The sequence below is a fragment of the Prionailurus viverrinus genome, chromosome A1 (assembly GCF_022837055.1).
Source record: "Prionailurus viverrinus isolate Anna chromosome A1, UM_Priviv_1.0, whole genome shotgun sequence".
NCBI classification, from domain to species: Eukaryota; Metazoa; Chordata; class Mammalia; order Carnivora; family Felidae; genus Prionailurus; species Prionailurus viverrinus.
Genome location: NC_062561.1, coordinates 145,112,303 through 145,138,490, shown reverse-complemented (window position 1 = coordinate 145,138,490; position 26,188 = coordinate 145,112,303). Strand labels below are relative to the sequence as shown.

At 38.2% G+C, this 26,188-nt stretch overlaps 1 protein-coding gene across 7 annotated transcripts in view; it reads right to left on the bottom strand.

The window, feature by feature from the left end:
- Window positions 1–26,188, bottom strand: part of MSH3 (mutS homolog 3) — a 190,936-nt gene that overhangs the window by 138,889 nt on the left and 25,859 nt on the right. For all 7 annotated transcript variants that reach the window (XR_007152176.1, XM_047858749.1, XM_047858760.1 and 4 more), the window contains exon 8: window positions 22,097–22,263. Coding sequence is in view for 6 of the 7 variants with exons in the window: in XM_047858749.1 (XP_047714705.1) it covers window positions 22,097–22,263 (167 nt within the window). In the remaining variant the exon portion in view is untranslated. The remainder of the gene's footprint in view (window positions 1–22,096; window positions 22,264–26,188) is intronic.

The window sequence follows — 26,188 nt, the reverse complement described above, 5'->3', positions numbered from 1 at the left end:
GATTTCTTAGGTCACAAAAAGCACTAACCATAAAAGAAGAAATTGACAAAACCATCAAAAACAAAACCTTCTGTCCTGTACCTGGCTCCACAAGGGGTGTGCAATCTGCTTAAGATTCTCTCTTCCTCTCCCTCTCCCCAGCTTGCATTTACACACACTCTCTCTCTCTCTCTCTCTCTAAAAAATAACAAAACAAACAAATAAAAAAATCCTTCTGGTATTCCAAGGTCATCAAGAAAATTAAAAGGCAAGCCAGAGGCTGGGAGGAAATAGTCACAATACATATACCTCACAAAGCATTTTTATTCAGAAGGTAGAAAGAATTCTAATTCTTACAGCTCCATCAGACAAGTAACCCAATATAACCCAAAATAGCCAGTAAGCACATGAAAATATCACTGGCCAACCCCCCAAAAAGGAAGTTAAACCAAAATGAGTCACCACTTCACACTCACTGTAAGGGCTAAAATTATAAGACTAGCAATACCAAGAGCTGGCAATGCAGACGTAGGGCAACTACGACTCTCATACCCTACTGGTGGGAGTATTTAACGGGGCAACTACTTTGAAAAATAGTTTGGTTGTTTCTTACACAGTTAAGTACATATTTACCCAACCCAGCAATTCCACTTCCACTACCCCTAGGGATTTACCCCAAATAAAAACATATGTCCATTAAAAAAAACTAGTATATGGGGGTGCCCGGGTGGCTCAGTTGGTTAAGCGTCCGAGTTCGGCTCAGGTCATGATCTCACAGTTTGTGGGTTCAGGCCACACATCAGGCTCTGTGCTGACAGCTCAGAGCCTGGAGCCTGCTGCTTCAGATTCTTTGTCTCCCTCTCTCTCTGTCCCTCCCCAACTTGTACTCTGTCTCGCTCTCTCTCTCTCAAAAATAAATAAACATTAAAAAAAGAAACTAGTATACAAATGTTCTTAGCAGCTTTACTGAAAAAAGGCAAAAGCCAAATATTCAGCAAGTGAATGGATGAACACATTTTGGTACATTCCTACAATGCAGTATTACCGAACAATTTAAAAAAACTTACTGATACACAGAAACATGGGTGAATTTCATAGGCATTATGCTAAAAGAAGCTGGACATAAAAGTATATGATTATATTGATGTGAAATTCTAAAACAGTCTAATAAGACCAGTATTTGCTTAGAGTAGGAGGCAGAGGCAGGGAGAAAATGGCTGCAAAGAGGCACAGGGAACCTTCTGGTAAGATGGAAATGTTCTACATCCTAATTGGGGGGTTGTTTATACTGATGTACCCATTTGTCAAGATTGATTTGATTCATACATTTAAAATGTGGAAATTTTATTGCATGTAAATTATACTTGATTAAAGCAGATTAAAAATAAAGCCTTTGATATTTGTGAGATATAATTTATAACTGAAATGTTTCTATTAAACAAAAACTGAACAATTACACAAATTCCTGTGCACATGTGTATTTCAAGTACATTTTTGGAATAAGGTTCTAATTCCAATATTTATTCAGCAAAAAGCAGTGGTGTGGAGAAGTGTATGATTTTGAAGAAAAATATTTAACTTCAAAAAGTATGCTCCAAATTTGAGATGATCACAGTTTAAATGTTATCCACTGTTTTATATACATATAATCATTCAACACAAGGTAAATTTTTTAAAAAATAATTTATGCTTCCTGTGCTTCCAAAGATATTTTTTCAATCAGAAGTATCACAAAATTGTTACGTGACATTATATTTGCCTTTGAGAAAAAGAAGAAAATAAAACCTACTTTTTTGAGAACTATCATCTTATGTAATCCTAAAGATGACTATCAGCATTAAAACATTCTCAGATCACTGCAAATTCATCTCATTTTTTTCATGCATGATTAAAAGCATTTTCTCAGCAAGACACAAAATCAAGACTATTTCACTCCGATCATATGCCTTTTGAGTTGACTAACAAGCTCACACCTGCCTCAGACAACCTAAAATAACAAATCTTCCTAAACTAATGCTTTTCTCTATAAATACTGACTTTTATATTACGCCCAGAAAGACGTGCTTCAAAAAAATTCAACAAATTGACTATCTGAAATTCATAGTACAATGAATTAAAAAAATTATACACAACACACCAGTTAACTGGTGTTTCCTTTTTCGTTCAAGTCAACACATCTTCACTGTGTAAATACTACAGGAACAAACAGAGAAAAAGAAAAAGGAAGGTCCCTGCCTGTGTTATAGGTTGAACTCTGTCCCCCTAAAACCATTATGTGGAAGTCCTAACCCCCAGTATCTCAGAATATGACTTTATTTGGAGACAGGGTCCTTACAAAGGTAATCAAGTTAAAGTGAGGTTCTTAGGGTGGGCTCCAGGCCGGTATGACAGGCGCCCTTATGACAAAGGGGATATGCACGTAAAGACCCACACAGAAGGGAAGACAATATAAAGAAACAGAGGAAGGAGATAACTCTCTGTGAGCCACAGAAAGAAGCCTGGAGGATCCTTCCATCACTGCCCTTAGAAGGAATCAACCCTGTTGATACCTTGATCTTGGGACTCCTGGCCTCCGGAACTGGGAGACGATACATTTCTGGTCTTTAAGCCACCCAATCTGTGATACTTTGTTACAGTAGCCCTAGCAAATTAATATACTCTGCAAAAGGCTGAACATGTATTTAGAGAGGCTTATAAACAAATCACTAGAATACCAACCAGATTGAGAGGAATGCTATGGTGGTATCTGCCAATTCCAAGTGTGTAAACATACCCGCTATGGCTGACTTTAAGCTACCCCTGCATTAACAACATGACAGAAAACTCCTGGAAACATAACAATCCATTCACAAAGCTTCTACAAGCCAGCTGTGGCACAGACCAAAAATGCAGGCATCAGGATTTAATATCCACATGCGATTCCAATTATAGCCAAGGTTGGACTCATACCTAAAAAGTGTAGGACAGTTTCATAAAAGCAATAAGACTGTTAGGATATAGAGTATTTTAAAAGATAGATGTGGGAAAAACACAATGTGCAACCTAAGAATAGCTTAAGAATGATAGAAAATAAATGATGAAAGAAAAATAAGAGCTAATATTTACTCAGTGCTCACTATGTTCTAGGCACTGTTTTAAGCCCTTACGAGTATTAACTAACTTAATCCTCACTACAATTTCATGAGATAGTTGTATTATTACATAGCTGTTTTTGATTAAGGAAAACAGAGCCACAAAAAAATGTTAAGATCCACAGCCAGAAAGTGAGGAAGCTAGGATTCAAACGCAGGGTGTCTGGCCCTAGACGCTGTACTCAGACCACTGTTCTTGCCATTTCTCACTGTACATGACATGTTCTGAACATGACAATAGTCTGGTGCAGCTAGGGCCCAGGGACAAGGATAAGAGACGAGGTGGGAGAAAGGGTGCCATTCTTCTGGCCTCAGGTATAGGTTACCTTACACAAGTAATGGGTTTGCAAATCAAACTCTTCGAAAGTGGATTAATTTAACCTTCTTGCATGACTTGTTATTTAAATGCACCAAATCAAATTAGAATCTGAAGTCTGCAAGAGAAGTCTGCAAGAGAAAATCTCTCCATAAAACAAAATCACCGTCTCCTTATCTGCTGCGTGTCTAATTCTCAGTTTTTACATGGAAGGATTGCTTAGAAGGTAAAAAAGCACCTGTAGTCCCTCAGGAGCAATCAGCATGGCTTAGAGCCTCTGAGAATAAAAGCAGGAAAAAGCATACAGATTCTCCAAGCCACAAAGAGAATTCCAGAAGATGAGGCTGCACGCATTAAGCACCCGGAGCACAGGCAAGCAGGAAAATTTTCCACTTCTGAAGTTAGAATAGAGACACCCACAAACACTTCACATCGCCACAGCCCCAGGGGACTAAGGAATTCCACTGCTGTCTGCTACATTTAGCCAGCATTTAACTCTAGAATTGTACTTTTAAAAAAATCACCGTACGTTTACGTGTTTGCACAGCATGGTCATAGATCAGCACTTTGACAAAGGTAGTATTTTAGCATATGGGATAACGGTAGGAGTGGATAAAATACATATCTCTGAAGTAAAATCTTTGCACTGTTAGCATAGAAGGAAAGATAAAGTGGAAGGAAATATGCAAGCAGGAAGCAAGACAGAAGCTTCTCTCCTTCTATGTACACAGGGCCATGGAACTAACCTAAGGAAGCCCTTTCTTCACAGAATGTGAGGAGAGTCTAAGCTCTGTCTCTCTGTAGCAAAAAGTAGGTGGGAAGGAAGCAGAATATGACAATCAACCCACAGGCCAAGCTGTTCTCACTGTTCTCTGGAAGGTAGAAGAAAGAGGATTTCATTATGTATGGGTGGGCAATCTCTTGTCTTACTCAATTTAATCACCCACAGATAAACTTTGTGACATCTGGGGGTTGATAGTTAAGAGTTACATAAAAAACTGTAAAGTATACTTACCTATAAGGTAATTCATACATAAATGATACCCTGACTTAGCAATTAGAAACTGTTCAGACTTGAAAATGGCAGTCACCACTTTATCAAGTACTTCCAAACTCCCAATATTTCAGTCAGAACCACAGCTAGTATTTATATTCCTATTTGCAAGAAATGTTATGTCTACTTAAACAGTATTAAACACCTGTCATTTTCCAGCTACTGGGAAAAATGAGGTAGAATAAACTCAGCATCCAAGAAAGACAGTGGTCTGACTTAATTCCAGTAAATAGCTACTGATGAACAAAAGGTTAAGAAAAACATTTTACATCATTAGCCAGAACCCAAAGATATTGAGTGCATTACTCTTCTATTGCCACTGTAACAAATTACTACAAACTTAAAACAACAGTCATTTATTATCATAGTTACTTAGGTCAGAAGTCTGACACTGGTCTCACTGGGCAGGGCTATGTTCCTTTCTGGATGCTCCAGGTGAGAATGGGGTTCCTTGAAGTCATAGACTCTGTCTAAAGTTCTCTTTTTGTCTAGCAAAAGAGCGGATGCAGGATTAAAACGAGAGATGGCTAATGTCGGGGGGGGGGGGGGGGGGGGGGGGGGGGGGGGGACAAGAAGAGCCCGCATAAGAGTCCTTGCCCTGTATTTATTCACATCAGAAGGCTTGCAAACGTGATGTGCGTGTACAAAGAGACAAAGAAACTAGGAACATTAACTTGTGGATGTGAGGGGGGAAAGGGGATTTTGAAGATACACAGTGTTTGGGGTTTGGGTCAATAGAAAACAAAATCCAGGCGGTGGGCAGATGGGTACGTGGTTGTTAACAGGAGACACGAGGTGCTGTGCCTGTTTATCTTTGCCAGCCTAGGGGGATGAGACAGATAGGGGGAATAACCTCAGGGCTAACGAGACACCTTTTCTTTTGTTAACCATCTCTGCTCCTAGCTGCTTTGCCTACAGCTCAGCGGTCCAAAGTCCAATTCACCAATTTACCTGACCTGGCCCTATTCTCCAATGAAAGCAGCTTTCTGCTATAGTGCTAAATAAACTTGGGGTGCTTTCATCCTGAATATCTAGTCTTGTTATTCCTATGTATTGGGCACCTTTGTGCCAATTCTATTTCAGGCCTTTGCCTCTATTTGGGGGGGTTCAGCACCCCCTCCCTATTTTGGGGTGCCTTTGCACCTCCCTATTCTTGGCACCTTTGTGCCTCCCTATTCTTGGAGTGCCAATCTGGTTACCCAAACTCAGGTGTGAGCATTTTATGACTTTGTGTTTCTTTATGCCTCGTTAACCCATTGGTGTAGGCCCAGAGGATTCCTACCTTATTTATTCCAGTTTCTAGAGGCAGGCTACATTCTCTGGTTCATGCTGTCTTCTCTGCCTCAAAGCCCGCATTGTGGGTCAAATTAAGTACATTATATCACTCTGACCTCCTCTACTTCCCTCTTCCACATTTAAAGGACTCCTGTGATTAACTGGGCCCATCTGGATAATTCAGGGCAATCTCCCCATCTTAAAGTCATCTGAGCAGCAACCTTAATTCCCCCTTACCATGTAATCTGACATATTCACAGGTTCCAGGAACTGGGACGTGAATATCTCTGGAGGGCCATCCTTCTGCCTTCTACAGACAGAAAGACACACGCACACCTGTGTGCAGAGCTACTTGACTACTTAAGCCTGTTTCCTCATTTATAAAAATGTATAGTTTATAAATTACATAGTTACTACTTCAAAGAACTGTTGTTTATATGTTAGTAAAAGAATATGCCTGGTATATACTAAGAGCTTCATTAACTTTTTTTTTTTTTAACAAATTCTTATTTCATCTCTGTTTAAACTTTTCTCTCACTGTGGAATGCTTTTCCCAGCACCTGTCTAGTTAAGTGCTACCTATCATTCCAGGCCCTCTCTTACATAAAGTTTCCCTACATTCTGTAAAACTACATTGCCTGACATAGTAGCTACTCATCACATGTGGCTGGCTACTGAGCCCTTGAAATGTGGCTAGTGGCTAGTCAGAACCGAGATGTGCTTTAAGTGTAAAACACATAATGGATTTTAAAAACTGAGTGTGTAAAAAGGAATGTAAAGAATTAGTGTATAAAAAAGAATGCAAAAGAAGAACATGTTGAAATGACTGTTTGGGATATGTTAAATTAAACGTACCCTCAAAATTAAATTCACGGGGCACCTGGGTGGCTCAGTCGGTTAAGCGTCCGACTTCAGCTCAGGTCATGATCTCGCGGTCCATGAGTTCGAGCCCCGCATCCGGCTCTGGGCTGATGGCTCAGAGCCTGGAGCCTACTTCCGATTCTGTGTCTCCCTCTCTCTCTGCCCCTCCCCCATTCATGCTCTGTCTCTCTCTGTCTCAAAAATAAATAAAAACATAAAAAAAATTAAAAAAAAATTAAATTCACTTGTTTCCTTTTATTTTTCATTGTGGATACCAGAAAATTTAGTTTATTTACTGAGAGAGAGAGAGAGAGAACACAAGTAAGGGAGGGGCAAAGAGAGAGGGAGAGAGAATCCCAAACAGGCTCCAGGCTGTCAGCACAGAGCCCAACACAGGGCTCCATCTCACAAACCGTGAGATCATGACCAGAGTCAAAACCAAAGAGTCAGACACTTACCTGACTAAGCCACTCAGGCACCACCTCTGGCTACCAGAAAATTTAAAATTGCTTATGTGTTCAATGGTATCATAAGAACAGTCAGTGTTGCACAGTGACAGATAGTAGGTACTACACTTGTGGTGAGCATAGGCATAATGTACAGACTTGGGGAATCACTCACTGTGTGGTACACCTGAAACTAATGTAACATTGTGTATCAACTATACTTTAATAAAAAATAAACAAGGGGGCCCCTGGATGGCTCAGTCAGTTAAGCCTTTGACTTCGGCTCAGGTCATGATCTCACAGCTTGTGAGTTCAGGCCCCACGTCAGAGCCTGCTTCGGATTCTGTGTCTCCCTCTCTCTCTGCCCGTGGCACTGTGTGTGTCTCTCTCGCTGAAAAATAAATAAAACATTTAAAAATAAACAAAATAACATGTGACTTGCATTTGTGGATCACATCATATTTCTACTAAGGAATACTGCTCCATTCTCTCCTTCTCGTGTACTCTTAGTATTCAGTTTGCTTTCCTATCACACTGTATTAATCTGCTTTGTACCCAGAGCAATGAGTATATGTGCTGGCTCTCCAAATAGACTAGTAGCCCTCACTGGGCAAAAGTAATAATTTCCTTTTTTTTTTTTTTCAAAAAATTTTTTAGGTTTATTTATTTTTGAGAGAGAGACAGAAAGACCAAGCAGGGGAGAGGCAAAGAGAGAATCCCAAGCAGGCTCTCCACTGTCAGCACGGAGCCCAAGAAAGGGCCTGAACTCACAAACTGTGAGATCATGACCTGAGCCAAAACCAAGAGTCAGACACTTAACCAACTGAGCCACCCAGGCACCCCAAAGGTAGTAATCTAATCTCAATGAGATTCATGACAATTGTATAATGTTTGTGAAGCTGAATGAAAAGGGAAACATTCAGTTAATGTGTTAATTGTATATACATCATTAACAGGAATGACCAGAAGTCAGTATGTCATTCTTTGAAGCAACTTTTTCTTGGGTTAGACAGGATTAGGATATATAGCAAATGGAAAAAGCTTCATTAAACAATACTTAGATTATTACATACAATGCACTTATCTATCTTCAACTCTGTACTATTCTAATGCATTTTTTAAAATGGTAATTGCCATCCATAAAATTGTTTTCATGAGTCATTAATGACTTGGGACCACAGTTAAAAAAGCACTGCCATGATGGCTCAGGTGCAGGCCTTCCTGACTAGACACAAAGCACCCTAAAGACACTCCCCTGATCTCAATGGTCCTACCAGGTAAAGACTAAACCTGTGGATGGTCATGGTCCAACAAGGCCATTAGGGAAGGAATGCAGATCCACTCACGCATTCCCCTCTCTCCCAGCCTTCCTATTAGGGTTGGGGACAACCTAGTATAACCACATTGTGTGTTTAGGATTACAAGCACTCCTATGAGAGGCAGAGCCCAGCTCAGCCTGGCCAAGAAGAGTGTGTCACAGCTGAAGGTACAAAAAGAAAGAGTTCAAAATGACACTGAAGGAAACAGTCCCAAGAACTTGTCAGAGTTTTCTAAATTGTTGGGGTGTGCGGGAGCTCCCAAGTAAACCTGGAGAAACATCATCAACCTCAGTATTAAGTATATTAAGTCAAATTATTTATTAAATCAAACACCAAACAGAAGACAAAAACAGGGATAAGAGAGTAAGGAAGGAACAGAGTGGAAAGCAAAGTGGTAGAGGGGAAAAAAACACAGCAGAACTTCACAGACTTTTATTGCTCTAGAAATCAAAACTCAGGCTAGCAGTTAAAAATAACCCACCAAAAAAGACGGGAGAGAGAAGAAATTTCTGGCCTGAAAACAAGAGATAAGAGAATAATCTCAGAGTAATCAAGAAAAATAAAGCAAATTAGAAATCTCTCTTCATTGGGAAGATTTGACAGGTAGGAGTCATTGCAAAGACTAAATGAAAAGTCTAAGTCCACTTAGACATAGGCTTAGACAAGACTTAGACCATAAGCAAGCCCAGAGAAGCTCTCAAATCAAGCTAGCCTCAAGTTTTTTATTTAAAATAGATAGTGAAAGGAAGTTTTGCTACAAGGGAAGAAAGGAGAAGGAATCTCTTCCTGAACTATGAAGAGGGAAAGGGAAGAAAGAAGTAACTGAAGAGATCTTATAGACAGATGGCTACCTATATTAAGAGTTCAATTATGGAGATATTTGTATTCTAGATTGCCACTAGGTTGTATCTTAATGACAGTAAAAAGTGGACTTACAAGCATCAATTAGGACTGGGGATCTAGTCCTAGTGGACTTTGCCACTTACTACCTCAGTGACCTTGTAACTTCAGAATAAAATGCTTTAATTGGGGGACTTTATGCAATTAAATCTTCAACCCCAAATGAATAGGTGTATTTACAAAAATCAAGCAGAAGTAGTAAAGCAATTGTGTATACCTCACACAATGCTTTTCGAACCTTCTGTTTAAGCAGTCTTGCCCTATCTTGGGGGTTCTCTGTATTAATCAGTTAAGTCATTCCTCCAGACTCTTCAAATGCGGTTTCTTCCTATTCAGCTGCTCAGTAAACCTATTACATGTACACTCCATTTATACTTTCCAAGTAAAGACACCCCTGAGGAGTTATACTCAATGAAAATATACAAGGGCTCAGAATTTAGATAAACCCTATAGCAAACACTGTTGTACAGTAACTATCATGTATTTATTTACCATGTTTTAAAATCTGGATTTTGGGGCGCCCAGGTGGCTCAAGTCAGTTAAGCATCCGACTTCAGCTCTCAGGTCATGGTCTTGCAGTTCATGAGTTTGAGCCCTGCATTGGCCTCTGTGCTGACGGCTCAGAGCCCGGAACCTGCTTCAGGTTCTTTGTCTCCCTCTCTCTCTGCCCCTCCCCCACTCATTCTTTCTCTCTCTCTCTCTCTCTCTCTCTCTCTTCCTCCCTCCCTCCCTCCCTCTCTCACAAAAATAAATGAACATTAAAATCGGCATTTTCAGGGGCGCCTGGGTGGCGCAGTCGGTTAAGCGTCCGACTTCAGCCAGGTCACGATCTCGCAGTCTGTGAGTTCGAGCCCCGCGTCAGGCTCAGAGCCTGGAGCCTGTTTCCGATTCTGTGTCTCCCTCTCTCTCTGCCCCTCCCCCGTTCATGCTCGGTCTCTCTCTGTCCCAAAAATAAATAAACGTTGAAAAAAAAATTTTTTTTTTAAAAATAAAATCGGCATTTTCATATATAAGAACACACCCGTTTGATATATATTAAGCATACCCATTAAAAGTGCTGACTACATATATTAAAAACTATTAGTTGGGGATGTAATGCACAGCATGGTGACTACAGTTAATAATACTGTCTTGTATATTGCAAGTTTCCAAGAGAGTAGATCTTTTTTTTTTAACGTTTATTTATTTTTGAGACAGAGAGAGACAGAGAATGAACAGGGGAGGAGCAGAGAGAGAGGGAGACACAGAATCGGAAACAGGCTCCAGGCTCTAAGCTGTCAGCACAGAGTCCGACGCGGGGCTCAAACTCACGGGACCATGAGATCATGGCCTGAGCCGAAGTCAGACGCTTAACCGACCAAGCCACCCAGGTGCCCCCCAAGAGAGTAGATCTTAAAAGTCTTCATCATAAGAAAAAAATTTGTAACTATGAATGGTGATGGATGTTAACTAGATGTTAACTTATTTTGATCATTTCACAATATAAATATCAAACCATTACGTTGCACATCTGAATCTAATATGTTTTATGTCAATTATACCTCAATAAAAATAACACAATATAAATCTTAAATACAAAAACAACTGTTTTCTTGTTAAGACCACAAGGAAAAAATCTTATGAATGTTTCTTCTGTATTTGGTGATTAAAAAGAAAAAAAAAAGAACTACTGAAAATACAATGGCATTTCCAGCAGGAAAGGAATTAATATTTTTAAAAAAAAATATATAAAACAGATTTTTATTATTAAGAAGACTTTTTCTTTAAATGTTTTCTTAAAGATATTTCCTTCCTGTGTATGAGATTTTTTCTGCTATTTAATCCACTATCATGAGCAACTTTTTTTATTCTGAATTTTCTAAACAGTAAAGTGAAATTACCATAAAATAAACAATGAAATGCAGTAACAAAGGAGTCAACTTTATATTTATCTCTTACTTTAGAATGAAGGAAATGAGGAAGATAAAAAACAAAAAAAACAAAAAAAAAACACGGCGGGGGCGGGGGGAAGATTTCCTATGAGTACCACACAGGAAAGGTTTCAAGTACCAGAAATGAGGTTGGGACCTTGTTTTCCCCATCAATATCAATCTTTAAAATAATTATATAATTCCCTGTACAGGAAAACTTAGCCATGTAGATTCCATTAGTATTTACTGTAAGGGAATATCCACGGAAATGTCAAGAAGCTTAAATAAATTAATTTAAAGTGACATTATTTTTTTTAAAGACTAGAAACCATAGGCAAAAATGATATGGAATTTTTTTTGTTAAGTTTTTATTTAATTTCCAAATGTAAGGAATTAATATGGTCTTCCCAAAAGAAGTAAATGAGTTGGCCACATCTATACCATTTAAATACACCTTTATCATCATATATATTGCATGTATGAATATCCAACTACTACAACAATCCCTCCATTTTATAAAACCTAAATCAATGTTCTTAAGAAAAACAAATAGGAAGTACCCATTTCTTCCCTATTCCAAAAGTCACTTGTTTAATCACTCATTGATCATTTATTAAGGACCTAGTATATGCAAGCCATGTATAATAGGTACTGGGGACTCAAAGGATCATTATGATATAGTTTTTGCCACCAGTCATTCCTTCTCCATCTTTTTCACAGGAAACTTTTTGTCCAACCCCTCCATTACATTGCTTTCTCTCTTGGTTCTTTTCCACTTTCACTTTACACAACCTTTCTCTCCAAACCCCACATCTGTCCTGTCTCAGGCTGCCATGCCTGCCCTGGCAGACCAAACTAGCTTCTGTTCCCTAAGAAAACCATGCTCTCCTACACCTCCATCTGCCTGGCTATCATTTTTCTAGTCTCAGTGCTGGACTATTCTTCTGGGAAGCCTCACCTAACTCCTTCTAGCAAAGCTTGATGTCCTCATGCTACCAGTCACTTTCTGGAACCTTAACAATCAGCGCTTTCGTTATCATTGTTTATTTACTTCCATGAATACCAATCCTCTAGACCATAAGAATTGGGAGAATAGGGATCCTATTCATTTTTGCATCTTCACTATCTAATAATGAACTTGGTACCCAGTAAGCACCCAATAAACGTTTTTAAGAATAAATGAATGTATTATAATGCATAACTCAGAAGATGTATCAATAAATTGAGAATATCCTAGAAATATCTATCATTACGGATAGTTTTAGTGATGAGAAAAAAATAATCAGGGTGCCTGGGTGGCTCAGTCAGTTAAGCATTTGGCTCTTGATTTTGGCTCAGGTCATGATCTCATGGTTCTTGAGTTAAAGCCCCTTGATGGGGGATTCCCAAGCCTCTCCGTGGGATTCTCTCTCTCCCTCTCTCTCTGTTCCTCCCCAATTTGTACTTTCTCTTGCTCTCAAAAATAAACTTAAAACAAAATAATCAACTAGAATTTACTGCCATCTAAATTAATAACATGAACTTGAAGGCAGAATAAAGTATCTTACTTAGAAAGGCAAACTATTTTGAAAAATGGAGAGTAACCCATCGTCATGGAGTTTAAGTGACCTAAGCTTCAAATTCATCATCATCTGTACTACCCTAAACCTCTGGTCTGAAATTTTTTCCCATGCAAGCAATGTTCCCATTTATATTAGATTTAGCTCAAACACACATACAAAATCTAAATGACAAGAAACAGAAAACGTGACATACACTGCCCTTACTGTGTGCTCTAGCACAATTCCCTAACTTAAGTTATCCCCTGCATCTTCAAAAATGTTACCACATCTAGGGGCATCTGGGTAGCTCAGTGGGTTAAAGCATCCAACTTCGGCTCAGGTCATGATCTCGCAGTTCTTGAGTTTGAGCCCCGCGTCAGGCTCTGTGCTGACAGCTCAGCTGAGAGCACCGAATCCTAACCACTAGACCACTAGGGAGACAGCTCAGCTCAGACTGTGTCTCCCTCACTCTCTGCCCCTACCCCGCTCAAGCTCTGTCTCTCTCTCTCTCAAAAATAAAAATAAAAGCATTAAAACAAAGTTTTTTAAGATGTTACCACATCTATGAGCATATCACCACTACAATCCAAGCTTCTGTTAAATCAATCCACATTTTTTTAAACTCAAATACCAACTTAAGAATCTGTATTCTACACCATAAATATTTGTAAAATCACAGTAAGTTTACTTTACTAATTACACATTTTTAATACACCTCCTTCCATTATTTAGTTCTTCTTTGTTCAATAAAGTTTTGACATTTTCTTTAAGGTCTTGTTTTTCTTTTGGTGAATACAGTCCTAAATAATACTGCTTTTGTTGCTATTCCAAGTAGTACCTTCTTTTAAGAATTTTACTATTTGTTGCTGCTGTATTAAGACACTATTCATTTTCATTTACTGATTTCACTTAACAATCTTGATGAACCCTTATTACTTCTAATAATCTGTCACTTCTGCATTTTCTATGTAGGCAATATATGGTATGCAAATCAACTTTAGAGTTTTAAATATACAGTCCTTAAATGTTAACTACCTCTCATTTGTACTATTTAAAAATATACTTCTCGGTAGTATCTGATCAGTTTTAGGTAATAAGAATGTATATATGAGATCATTTAAGATAACATTTAATTAATATATTACATGAGGAGTTTAATTCCCTTCTTGGAGAATTACAAACATGATAGGAATTGCAAAGAGGATCAGAAGGCATACCTATAGACAGAAATAATGCATAGACAAAACTGAAAAAAAAGCCTTTTCTGAAACACTTAACCTTTACTACATGTGAAGCACTATGATAAATTCTATTTTATTTATTTTTTTCACTGTTAGGTGCAACCTACCACACTGACTTTATGAACTTTGGTTTGAAAAAAACCTGTCCTAAATCAACTAGATTACCACCTTTTAAGGGGCGCCTGGGTGGATCAGTCAATTAGGCATCTGACTTCAGCTCAGGCCATGATCTCATGGTTTGTGAGCTCAAGCCCTGCCCTGCGCCTGCCTCTGTGCTGACAGCTCAGAGCCTGGAGTCCACTTCAGATTCTGTGTCTCCCTCTCTCTCTGCCCCTCTCTCCCCTCACACTCTGTCTGTCTGTCTGTCTCTCTCTCTCTCTCAAATATAAACATAAAAAAAAAATTTTTTTTAATGAATTTTGCCACATGCTTCAGTTCCTGCATTTCTGTTTATGCTTAACATCACATTAGCAATAAAGAGCACTTGCATTGTTGAGGTGTAATCAGAAAAAAAAAAAGAGGCAGTCTTCAAATGAGAGTAGAGGGCAAATCACTTAAGTTACACTGTGGTTCAAAAAGAAAAACTGTGGAAAAAACTGAGTCTACAAAGCACATCACAGTATAGAAAAAATGAACTACTGCAAAGAACCTGGTCCTTAATGGGGGACACATGCCACTCAAATTATGAGGAACAATTTATTTTCAGACAAGAACATCATCCTTTGTGCCAAAATACTGTTCACTTCAGTTTATTAGTTTTATACATTTGCCTGATTTTAATTTCAACTTTTATTTTGACTACTGCTACAAAAAAAAAAGATATAAAGCTAAAGCACTAAATTCTAAGTTTTATAAATATTAAAGTCACATTCTAACACAAATACTTTAAATCAAATTGGGTGGGAAGGTTAGCAAGAATTGTTTTCTTTACAACAGGTATTTTGGGGGCACCTGGCTGATTCGGTTGGTAGAGTATCCAACTCTTGATCTTGGGGTCATGAGTTTGAGCCCCAAATGTTGGGTATAGAGATTACTAAAAAAATAAATAAACTTTAAAAAAATAGATTATTTTTACTTTTACAAAAGACATGTACTGCCCCAGTAATTTAACAAATTTACAAGAAGAAAATTCTAACACAAAATACTAAATAAAAGGAGTCAATAAGCCAAAGTTGATAAAACATCAAAATAAAGCACAAATTCTTCCCGCTAGTGCCCAGCATCCTCCATGAAACAGGTACAGTCCTCCCCTCTGTCCATAAACACACTGGCATGTAGCAAATGTTCACTAAGCAGTTAAGTGCTAGATTCTGTCCCAGGCCACTCTTTGCCTATACACACCTAACACTCCATTCAACTCACTGTTCACAATTCCCTTACCCCATCCTGTGTTCACACTCCCTTGAATGCCCTCACCTTACCCAGATTCATCTTCCCACCAAATTTAGGGACTTTTTGGCTTGTATCTGCCTGCCACCCAGTGTTTGATACATGCCACATTTACTTGGTTCCCAACAACTCGTAGTAAGAATCATACTGAAATGACTTCATATAAGCCCAAGGCACTAAACTTACTAAGCTTTGACAAAACATATTAGAAGAGTGCAGTCACTAAATTCAGACCATCAAGTACTAGCCACTTAACATTTCATACGTGTGGAGCACTTCCTCTTAACCAAGTTAATCAGTAATATCTGTCTATTTTTTTCCTCTCATCCTTCAAAAATATTTGATACTTTTTAACTAATGCTAAATTCAACTAATGACATTAGCAAGAAGTTGGACTTTAGTCATAACACGGATACCTAATTTACATAACAATTGCTCTGATAATTTATGCACATAGTCTCAAAGTAATAATCTCGTTTTAATACTGAAACTACAAAACATTTTCCATTAAAAATTTGAAAATCAAAGTATGACAAAGTAGTACTTAATCTCTAATACAATTTAATAAAAGAGAAACACAAAATTAAAACACAGCAATGGTAATTTCAAATATCTATAAAAGACACTCAGATGGTACAAATCTCCGTTATAAACAATCACGTCAGATAATGGTTTTGACTAAACCTTTAAAGATGTAAGGCTGTCTGTGGACACAAAAACATAATAATATATTTCTCTTTCAAACACTGGAAGTATCCACAGTAGGAGTTATTCTTATTCCCCAACATCAAGATTTGAATGTTTTCTTCAAATCGGCAGCATACACATCTACCTTTGAGTAAATCCTGATGTGTTCAAGCATGGATTTCCTAAGCCAAATTGCTTAGATCACTGTAGTACTGAAGGTCATTCTTCTATAGATACTTCATAAGTGATCTGAACTGGTTAGGGTTAATTTATAACCAACTATCTTTGTCAATATCATGCAGCTTCAGAAAATTTTAACAGTCAATACTGTAAAAAATTAACACATACCATTGGCCATATCATTTGCAACAGATAAATGATGACCACATATCCCTGCTTTGCCCTGGCTCTATACCCAGCTCTTTTATCCCCTTCCTTTCCATTTCTTTCTATTTTCCTTCCTCCTACTCCCATCTATGACATTCTCCAGACTCCCCGTACTTATTCTTGTTGCCCCTCAGGGAAACAGGTTTGGTTTGGTTTTGTTTTGTTTTGTTTTGTTTTGTTTTGTTTTGTTTTGTTTTAAGTTCAATTCTCCCATTTAGGTAGTAGACTTGCCTCTTCTCTTTTGTCATGCCATTCTTTTGCTCAGAAGCCTTACTGACTTCCATCAGATTCCAGTTGCCGTGGCTGGATTTTATGGTCCTCAATGCTTTCTTCCCCATTACTCAACATGAAAGTTCACCTCCAATTAGAAAAAGTGTCACCTCCATCCTCACACCTCCTCTAGTATTTCCAGCCTGTGTGCCTCAGAGCTCATACTGTTCACGAACACGTACACGTGTGCACACACACAGCACACTCTTCCCTCCTCCCCACTAACAATTCAAAGCCTCCCATCCCGCAAGTGTTGCCAGCCCAGCCCACCTCCTACATAAAGCCTTCTTTGGCTGTGCCAGGGCCCAGGAAGCCCTGACCTCTCTGAACACAAAATTGGGCACCATCTGCTCTGTTCTTCTCATCTGCCTCAAATATCAGTTTCTTTGAGAACTATTAAACACAGCCTAATATTTGTCTATTGTTTTAGATAGTTTTCCTCTCAACCAGTTTTATAGACATATAACATATCTAAGCTAAAGCGACCTTAAATGCAACTAATATAGGGTTGAAAATCATCTTTCTCTCTGTTTCCCTCTATATATTCTTACAACAAATGGGAAAGGTAACAAAAAATAGTAAAAATGATTTCCTAAGATCCAAACCGAAACTTTATGAACATGTTTTACATAAATAAAAATAACCTAAGAAAATCTATTTATCATTACTTAGAAACAATTTTATCTTAGCGTCACCTTTCACTAATATGTAGTTATTCTTAATTACCATGTGATACAAAGTAACTAAGTCTACCTAGATATATAAAAATAAATGTGCAGATTCTGGTACTCTTTAAATGATAATTCACAGAATAGAAAATCCTTTGGAGACCCCTTGTGGCCAAAGATTATAAAAAAACGCTAATACTTTAAAATGCATATTCCGGGGCACCTGGGTGGCTCAGTCGGTTAAGCCTCCGACTTCAGCTCAGGTCATGATCTCATGGTCCGTGAGTTCGAGCCCCGCGTCGGGCTCTGTGCTGACAGCTCAGAGCCTGGAGCCTGTTTCCGATTCTGTGTCTCCCTCTCTCTCAGACCCTCCCCCGTTCATGCTCTGTCTCTCTCTGTCTCAAAAATAAATAAACATTAAAAAAAAATTTTTTTAAATGCATATTCCATTAATTCCAAGCCATTCTTCCTTTTCTCACACAGCTTTATTTGTTCTTCAATATCAATATATATTAACCAGTAACTGACAAAAACTGTTATTTTTACCTTCAGATTTACAGAAGAAAAAGAGTGGATTCTAAGTCTGAGACACCAGAATCTACCTATCACTGTTTAAAACAGGCAAAAGTCCAACAAAAACAAAATGGGCATCTGGGTGGTTCAATCGGTTAAGCATCCAAGGTCAGCTCAGGTCATGAACTCACAGTTCTTGAGTCGGACCCCAGCATCAGGGTCTGTGCTATCAGTGCAGAGCCCACTTTGGATCCTCTGCCCCCTCTCTCTTTTCCCCTCCCCTGCTCATGATCTCTCTCTAAAAAATATATACACATTAAAAAAAAATTTCTTCTTGAAAATTCAAGGCTATATGGTTTACTGGTAGTAAATATGGAACAGAATTTTGACAGGCTATGTTGTTCATACATTAAAATTATTCCCTATCCTTGTTGCTGATTTTTGTTCTTTCTTAAAAAAATATGGATGGAATTTTATCTCAGATTGATAAAAGCTAAGTTATGAATGTAAAATGGACTCACGAGCACTCATGGGGAAATTAAGGCAGGACACACCTGACACAGTAAAAATAAAATAAAGAAAAAGTGAATTAAGTGTTAAATGCTAAAAATTAGATTAAATTTTAATGAAAATCAAAATGGACTAAAATACAGATGATTACTGAAGTAGTTTCAAAATGGGGAGAGATCCAAGTACAAAAATAAGAGAATGCTACTGTAAGCATGAAAAACTTACTTGGTCCAGACAGTATACTAAAAACCCCATAGAGGGGCACCTGGGTGGCTCAGTCGGTTAAGCGGCCGACTTCGGCTCAGGTCATGATCTCACGGTCTGTGAGTTCGAGCCCCACGTCGGGCTTTGTGCTGACAATTCAGAGCCTGGAGCCTGTTTCAGATTCTGTGTTTCCCTCTCTCTGGCCCTCCCCCGTTCATGCTCTGTCTCTCTCTGTCTCAAAAACAAATAAAGGTTAAAAAAAAACAAATTAAAAAACCCATAGAAACGGTGAATTAAAATATAATCAAAAATGTTTCTTAAACAGAGTCAAAAACCAACAACAAAAAAGAGGAAATCCCCAAGAGCCAAAAATAACAGGAGAGACATTTGTTTCAGAAGGCTGGAGGTGGGAGGGGCACCTGAGGGGCTCAGTAGATTAAGCATCCGACTTCGGCTCAGGTCACGATCTCAGTGTTCGTGAGTTCAAGCCCCACGTTGGGCTCTGTGCTGACAGCTCAGAGCCTGGAGCCTCCTCTGCCCCCCCCTCCTCCCCGCTCATGCTGTGTCTCTCTCTCTCTCCTTCAAAAAGAAATAAAAACATTTTTAAGAAATTTTAAAAGAAGGCTGGAGGTGGGAGATAACACCACAAAGGGCCACGCATAGAGAGCAGAATAAGAAGGCATTCGAGAAAAGAACAGGGAAGAAGCAATATTTAAAATGACAATGGCAAATAATAATAAATAATAATCATACAGTTAACAGACAGCTTGCTATCTATAGAGGGCTTTCTATGCCAGCCACTATTGCAAACATTTTGCTTGTATTAACTTATTTAACACTCAGAATAATCCTGTGAGGTAAGCACTCTTATTACCCCTATATTAAAGAAAAGGAGGAAAAAAAAAAAAAGGAAAGGAAAGGAAAGGAAACTGAAGGACAACACAACACAGTTGAGTGAGTAGTGAAGTCAGTAAGGTGCAAAGCCAATTTTCCAACCCAAACCCTACATCACAAGAGCTACAATATTTGCTCAACTTGTGAATCTCTAGCACTCCATGTGTCCATGGATATAGATTAGCTTTAGACACTCACAGAAACGGGGATTAACTTTTGACTTTGCTTAGTCTAAAATGCGAATAAAACAAAAATTACATGAGCACGGGAAAATAAGAAAAGTTATACATTCTCAATGCTAACTAAAGAAATATAAATAAAAAGAAAACAAAGGCAGCATCAAATTTGGGAAAGCCCACATATGACACCAGAACTATCTTTCAGTATGCCAAATGCCTTCTGAATTTCATTTGATGAATAAACATTTAGCAATATCATAGGCAATACTGCCCGCCAGCCAAAAAAACTCATTTTTGACAATGTTTTTGTGGAATATTTTTACCTTTTATTGAATTTTTGCCTTTATTATTTTGTTTTTAAAAAGTAGAAATCAGAAAAATGGAAGTATTCATTCAATTCATCAACTTTAGTCTCTGTTATATCTAAGTCAACTGAATATACACACAGTTATAAAGAAAAATGAACAAAACCAAAACCACAAAATATTGGAAATAAAGTTTTAGAAGACTTTTAAAAATTTTTAGAAATTTTATTAATTTTTTTAATTAATCAGTCTACTGTGTCAGTTTTAATTATTCAGGTTTTAACTCACTGTCAGAAAACGATTATAAACCAAACAAAGGAACTTGATAGAGAATTTTTCACCTATCCAGTTGGCAGAGATTGTTTACATGATCCATTGTAAACAAGGTTCAAGCAACTCTCCTGTACTGTAGCAACAGAAGTATAAATTGATATTACCAATTCTAAAGCTTTATAAATGTTTATACCCTGTGACCCAGTAATTCCACTTGGAGGAATTTAGCTTAAGAAAATAATCAGAAATGCACACAAATATTTCTATGCATGGATACTCATCACAGTAATATTTGTGGAAGTTAAAAAAATGAACATAGCATAACAAAAGGGGAATGGATAAATTATCCATTTACATGACTGAATGAGATGCAGTCATTTTGTTTCCATTGAGTACCTGCTGAAATATCAGCAGATGATGTTCTCTAGAATTTGCTTCAAGTAAATAATCTAAGGAGAGAGGGAGTAGGGATATAGATGAAATGAAATTGAGTTGAGCAATGTTGAAGCTGGTTGATGAATTCATGTGGTTCACTACACTATTCGGTATAATTTTATATGTTTTCCATAATAAAATAAGATAAATTTCCCTTTTAAAAGTATGGGGTTACCTATGGGTGGCTCAGTCGATTAAGCATCCAACTTGAGCTCAGGTCATGATCTCAAGGTTCGTGGGTTCCAGCCCCACGTCAGGCTCTCTGCTGACAGCTTGGAGCCTGGAGCCTACTTCGGATTCTGTGTCTCCCTCTCTCTCTGTTCCCCCCCAGCTCGCACTCTCTCTTTCTCTCAAAAATAAATAAAGATTAAAAAAAAATTTTTTTAACTATGGGAATTTTAAGTAAAAATACAGGACACAAAACTGATTTTGCAACATGAATCCAACTTCATAAATCAAAAAATGTGATACATATGCATAGAATTAACACACCAAAACATTTAAGAATAACTATCTCCGGGTTATAGGATTTGACTTATTTTTAGCTCTTCATTTTTTTGGTAACTCCCAATTTTTCCTAAATGGTCACGGATTAGTGTTATAATAAAAAATATTTATTATGAAAACTACTTAGAAGTTCAATTTAAATGAAAGCGTGACACTCTTAACTCTAAGAACAAAAAAATAGTTGGAACTTCACTTACCCATCAATTTGACTTCCTGATTTGTCAATCTACTAAATAAAAATCTTTATGGGCTTTCCTGCTTAGTCTAAAGTCCAAATTCCTCAGTACATAGTCCTGTCCCCTGGAGCCATTGCCCGCCTTTCCAGTGTCTTTTCTCCCCATATACTCCTCCAGGTGGCAGTATGGAATGGTCCCAACAAGGTACCTTCGTGTTGTCACTTAACATCATGCTTTGTGAATCTTGTTAGATATGTACACATCTGCCTCTACTGATGGATTATAAACTCTGCCAAACATGGACGACAAACACATCCTCTTCCTCTGGATGCCACAGTGCCTAGTACACTGCTGCATAAGTAAGACGTATGACGTTAGATCTAATCAATAAAACTGGACACAGCCACAAATTAAAACTTGCAGCATTTTCAAAATTACATAACCTTTCTAAGAAATGAACTCTAAATTACCTCTAAAAACTGAAGATAAATTACTAAATAGTATCATTAAACCGCTCTAACAGTCCTACATTAAGGTGATATTATGAGTAATTTCCTTTTTCTTTCTTTTTTTTTTTAATTTCCACCACTACTGTTAAAATACTTCTGTAAGTAAAAACTTGTTAACAACTTCAATGAGTTTAAATTTAATGAGTTTAATTCCCAGTCTGGGAATTAAATCTGAGTTTCAAAATCAGTAGTATTTTCCAATGATGTGGCAACTCACCGAGCAGCTGTGGCTCTGTGGATAAGATTCTCTGTTTGCTCTGACAAGTGTGAGGGGAGCAGTAGCTCCACGGGCTGCAGGCACAATATCCGAGTTTCGAGCTCCAAACGGGAAGCAGAGTCCTGGAAACTATCAAACACGACCTCACCTGTGGCAGGCTGCACTCCCTGAAAACAAAAATGCAACATCACAGAAAACATATTTTTCCCAATTATAACCTTGACACATTATAAACACACATGGAAACAGTAAAGAGGATACACTCTCTAGTGTGTAGTCCAGTTCTAAAGTGTTTGAAAACCTGTGTACTTTCCAAGATTCTTATGTAAGAAGTCAGATTCACCAATATCTACACTAAGCGAGAAACAGCCTGAGCCAAGTTTGGGCTCCAACGAACCCGACAGAATGACTCTGACAAGTCACCAAACCCTCAGTTTCCTCCTCTAAGTGGGAATAAACCAGCCTACTTTCATCTTCAGGTCACTGCAATGGTCAGATCATAAAACAAACACGAATGCTTTATAAACTATTTAGTACTGTACAAATAACAGTTGTCATCACTAAAAAGTAATAAGTTCCTAGTAACATGGCCACCAGAGCGGTAGTAAATTTCTATTTCATTTTATAAAATTAATCAATAAAAGTATAATTTTTCCAAAAACTAACAAAAATATAGCAAACTCTGAATGAATCCCAAGTGGAGAGTTAATCTGGAAAATAACCATAAAAACTAAAAGCTACCCCCTAGCATCCCAAGCCAATATAGCAAAGATAAACTGGAAAAACTCATGGTTTGAGAAAGGAGAAAAAAGGTAAGAAACCTAGCCAAGGTTGCAGAGTGATAAAGTGGTGGAAACAAGATCCAGGTGATCTCACTCCACAGGCCACTGTCATGTCCTCTGCTGATGGTAAATAAATGCATGGGGGCGCCTGGGTGGCCCAGTCAGTTAAGCGTCTGACTTCGGCTCAGGACATGATCTCCCGGTTCAAGAGTTCTCGCCCCACGTCAGGCTCTGTGCTGACAGCTCAGAGCCTGGAGCCTGCTTTGAACTCTGTGTCTCCCTCTCTCTCTCTTCCCCATTTGCACTCTCTCTCTCAAAATAAATAAACATAAAAAAAAAAAGTGGGGCACCTGGGTGGCTCAATCAGTTAAGCATCTGACTTCGGCTCAGGTCATGATCCCACAGTTTGTGAGTTCAAGCCCTGCATTGGGCTCTGTGCTGACAGCTCAGAGCCTGTAGCCTGCTTGGGATTTTGTGTCTCCCTCTCTCTCTGCCCCTCCACTGCTCATGATCTGTCTCTCTCTGTCAAAATAAACACTTTTTTAAAAATTAAAAAAAAAAAAAAAAGAAATGCATGGCACTAGTGACAGATGGTATAAGCTATACTCACCCCCATATTCAAACATGGCTGACAGAAGGTCAACTGGCATGGCTTCTTTGGAAAACAGCGTCATATTTCCTAGCAAAGTTGTAAACTCCATACTCCTAACTCAAATCCTTCCTAGGTATATACTCAGGGTATATCATAGGTATACCACAAAACGTGCACAAAAAAGTTTATAACAGCATTCTCTGTACAACCAAAACCAAAAAGAACCCACATGTCCATCAAGAGATGAATGAATGAACTGAAAATCATAAAATATAATATGGCAATGACAATGTAACAACTACTACAGTAACACAAATAAATCTCATATACAAATACTATATGAGAGTAGTTTGCAAGCAAAGGAAGCAAGACTCCAAAAGACACAATATGTTTACATTTGTATATAGTTTAAGGAGGTAAAACTAGAACTAAAAGCAAGGAAATTATTATCATACAAGTCTGGATTACAGTTAACCTCTGCTGAAGGAAGGGGGCCCTTCTCAAGGCAATGTTCTATTTCCCAGAGGAAATATTTCCTAACCCCTAAAGTGCTGTCTCATATTACTGTAATTAAGCACTCTGTTTTATTAATTTTTCTTTTGAATATTTTATAATTTTTTGAAGTCCCTCATTTTTGGCTCAAAGTACCTCCTTAATATTAGCCGAGAGGCCTTCTCTAGTGCCCAGATAGCTGGAACGTAAGTACGTTAGTATACATAAGTAAGTTTATCTCCCAATCTATCTAGCATTTACAAAAGCTATTTATAGAAGTTCAAGTAACAAATTTATCAGACAAATTCCCCTCTGCCTTTTTAATTATTTTTTTAATGTTTATTTTTGAAAGAATATGAGTAGGGGAGGGATAGAGAAAGAGGGAGAATGAGGATCCCAAGTGGGCTCTGCACTGATAGCAGTGAGCCTGATGTGGGGGCTTGAACTCAGGCACCATGAGATCATGACCTGGGCTGAAGTCAGACACTTAACTGACTGAACCACCCAGGCGCCACCTCCCTGCTTTTTTTTTAATTAGAGAAATGGTCTATATTATAATGCCTGCAACATCTATTACTATGTGGTATGTGACACTAAGAAACACAAAGTTAGGCTGTATAAAACCATGCACTGCCCAGAATGAAGGCAGAGGGCCTAACTGCAGTGATACTATCAATGCTAAAGACTTTGATTTTAGACTAACTGCCAATACCCAAAAGATAGCTCCTAGGTAGTGACACTCGTAACAACAGGGAAAAATCCAACAAGAATAGTACTGAGGGTAAAAAAAGAACAGATCTATTGTAGCCACACTGAGTTTGAGGAGTCAGGACAAATTCTGAGTGCCGTGCCCAGCAAAAAGATAGATATAAGAGGCTAGAGCTCAGGAGAGAGGTGCAGCCTGGACCCAGAGCTTTGGATGTCATCAGCCCAAAAGTGGTCAATGAGAACAAGGACAAGACCCAAGAAAACACTTGACAGGCAAACTATCATTTCTCATTTTTTCACATCACAGTTCATACACAACGGTTAATTCTGGTGGCAACCACTCAGCACTAAAGAGGAATCATATACATTCAACTCTATTCTTTAGGCTGAGTTTCAGGTAAATATAAATTAGCACATTACATATGTTAGAGCTTAAAAGCAAATAACCTTACTATTTGTAAATAAATCCAATTGCCTGTGACTAGATAAAAAGTGCTTCTCAAAGATAAAAAAAAAAATTATTTAGAAAAAAAAAATCATTCAGAGCCACCCAACAGTAATGCAAACTGTCTGAAAGTTTATTGGTTAAGCAAAGGTCAAGCTAGCAGAGAGTTATCCCCCCAAAATAAGGTATTAGAAGGTACTTTGGAGGGGCCCCTGAGTGGCTCAGCAGTTAAGCATCTGACTTTAGCTCAGGTAATAATCTCATGGTTCATGGGTTCTAGCCCTGTATCGTGCTCTCTGCTGTCAGCACACAGACTGCTTCGAATCCTCTACCCCCCTCTCACTCTGCCACCCCCTTCTATCTCTCTCAGAAATAAACACTTGATTAAAAAAAATTTTTCTAGGGGCGTCTGGGTGGCTCAGTCGGTCGAGCATCCGACTTCAGCTCAGGTCATGATCTCACAGTTTGTGAGACTTCGAGCCCCACATTGGGCTCTGTGCTGATGGCTCAGAGCCTGGAGCCTGCTTCAGATTCTGTGTCTCCTCTCTCTGCCCCTTCCCCACTCGTGTTCTATGTCTGTCTGTCTGTCTGTCTGTCTGTCTCTCTCTCTCTCTCTGAAAAATAAATAAACATTGAAAAAAAAAATTTTTTTTAATTTTTTTAAAAAGGTACTTTGGAGACATTTGGGTTGTTAAGAATTTTTGCTGGAAAAAAAAAAGAACTGTGTTGATATTGCAGCTGATTGCAAAAATTAGAAAAAAAAACCAAAGAGAATTAGTTATTACTTAGGCAAGGAGTCCTACTTTTGCTTTAACAACAAGAGAAAAAGAAAATCTAATAGTTCTGAAGGGCACTAAAAATCCTAAGGTTTTGAGCCAAGTCCATGTGGGTCTGTAAATGGGCAAATTTACTCACAAACTGCCAGAGGGTAAAATCAATGAAACCATGATTCACAAATTATATTTCTCTAGAAAACTGACTGTAAGTATTCCTAACGTTAATTAAACATGGAGTTTTGCATTGGCCAACTATCATTTCCCCTTAACTATCCCCTTTACTCCAAATCTGTATAG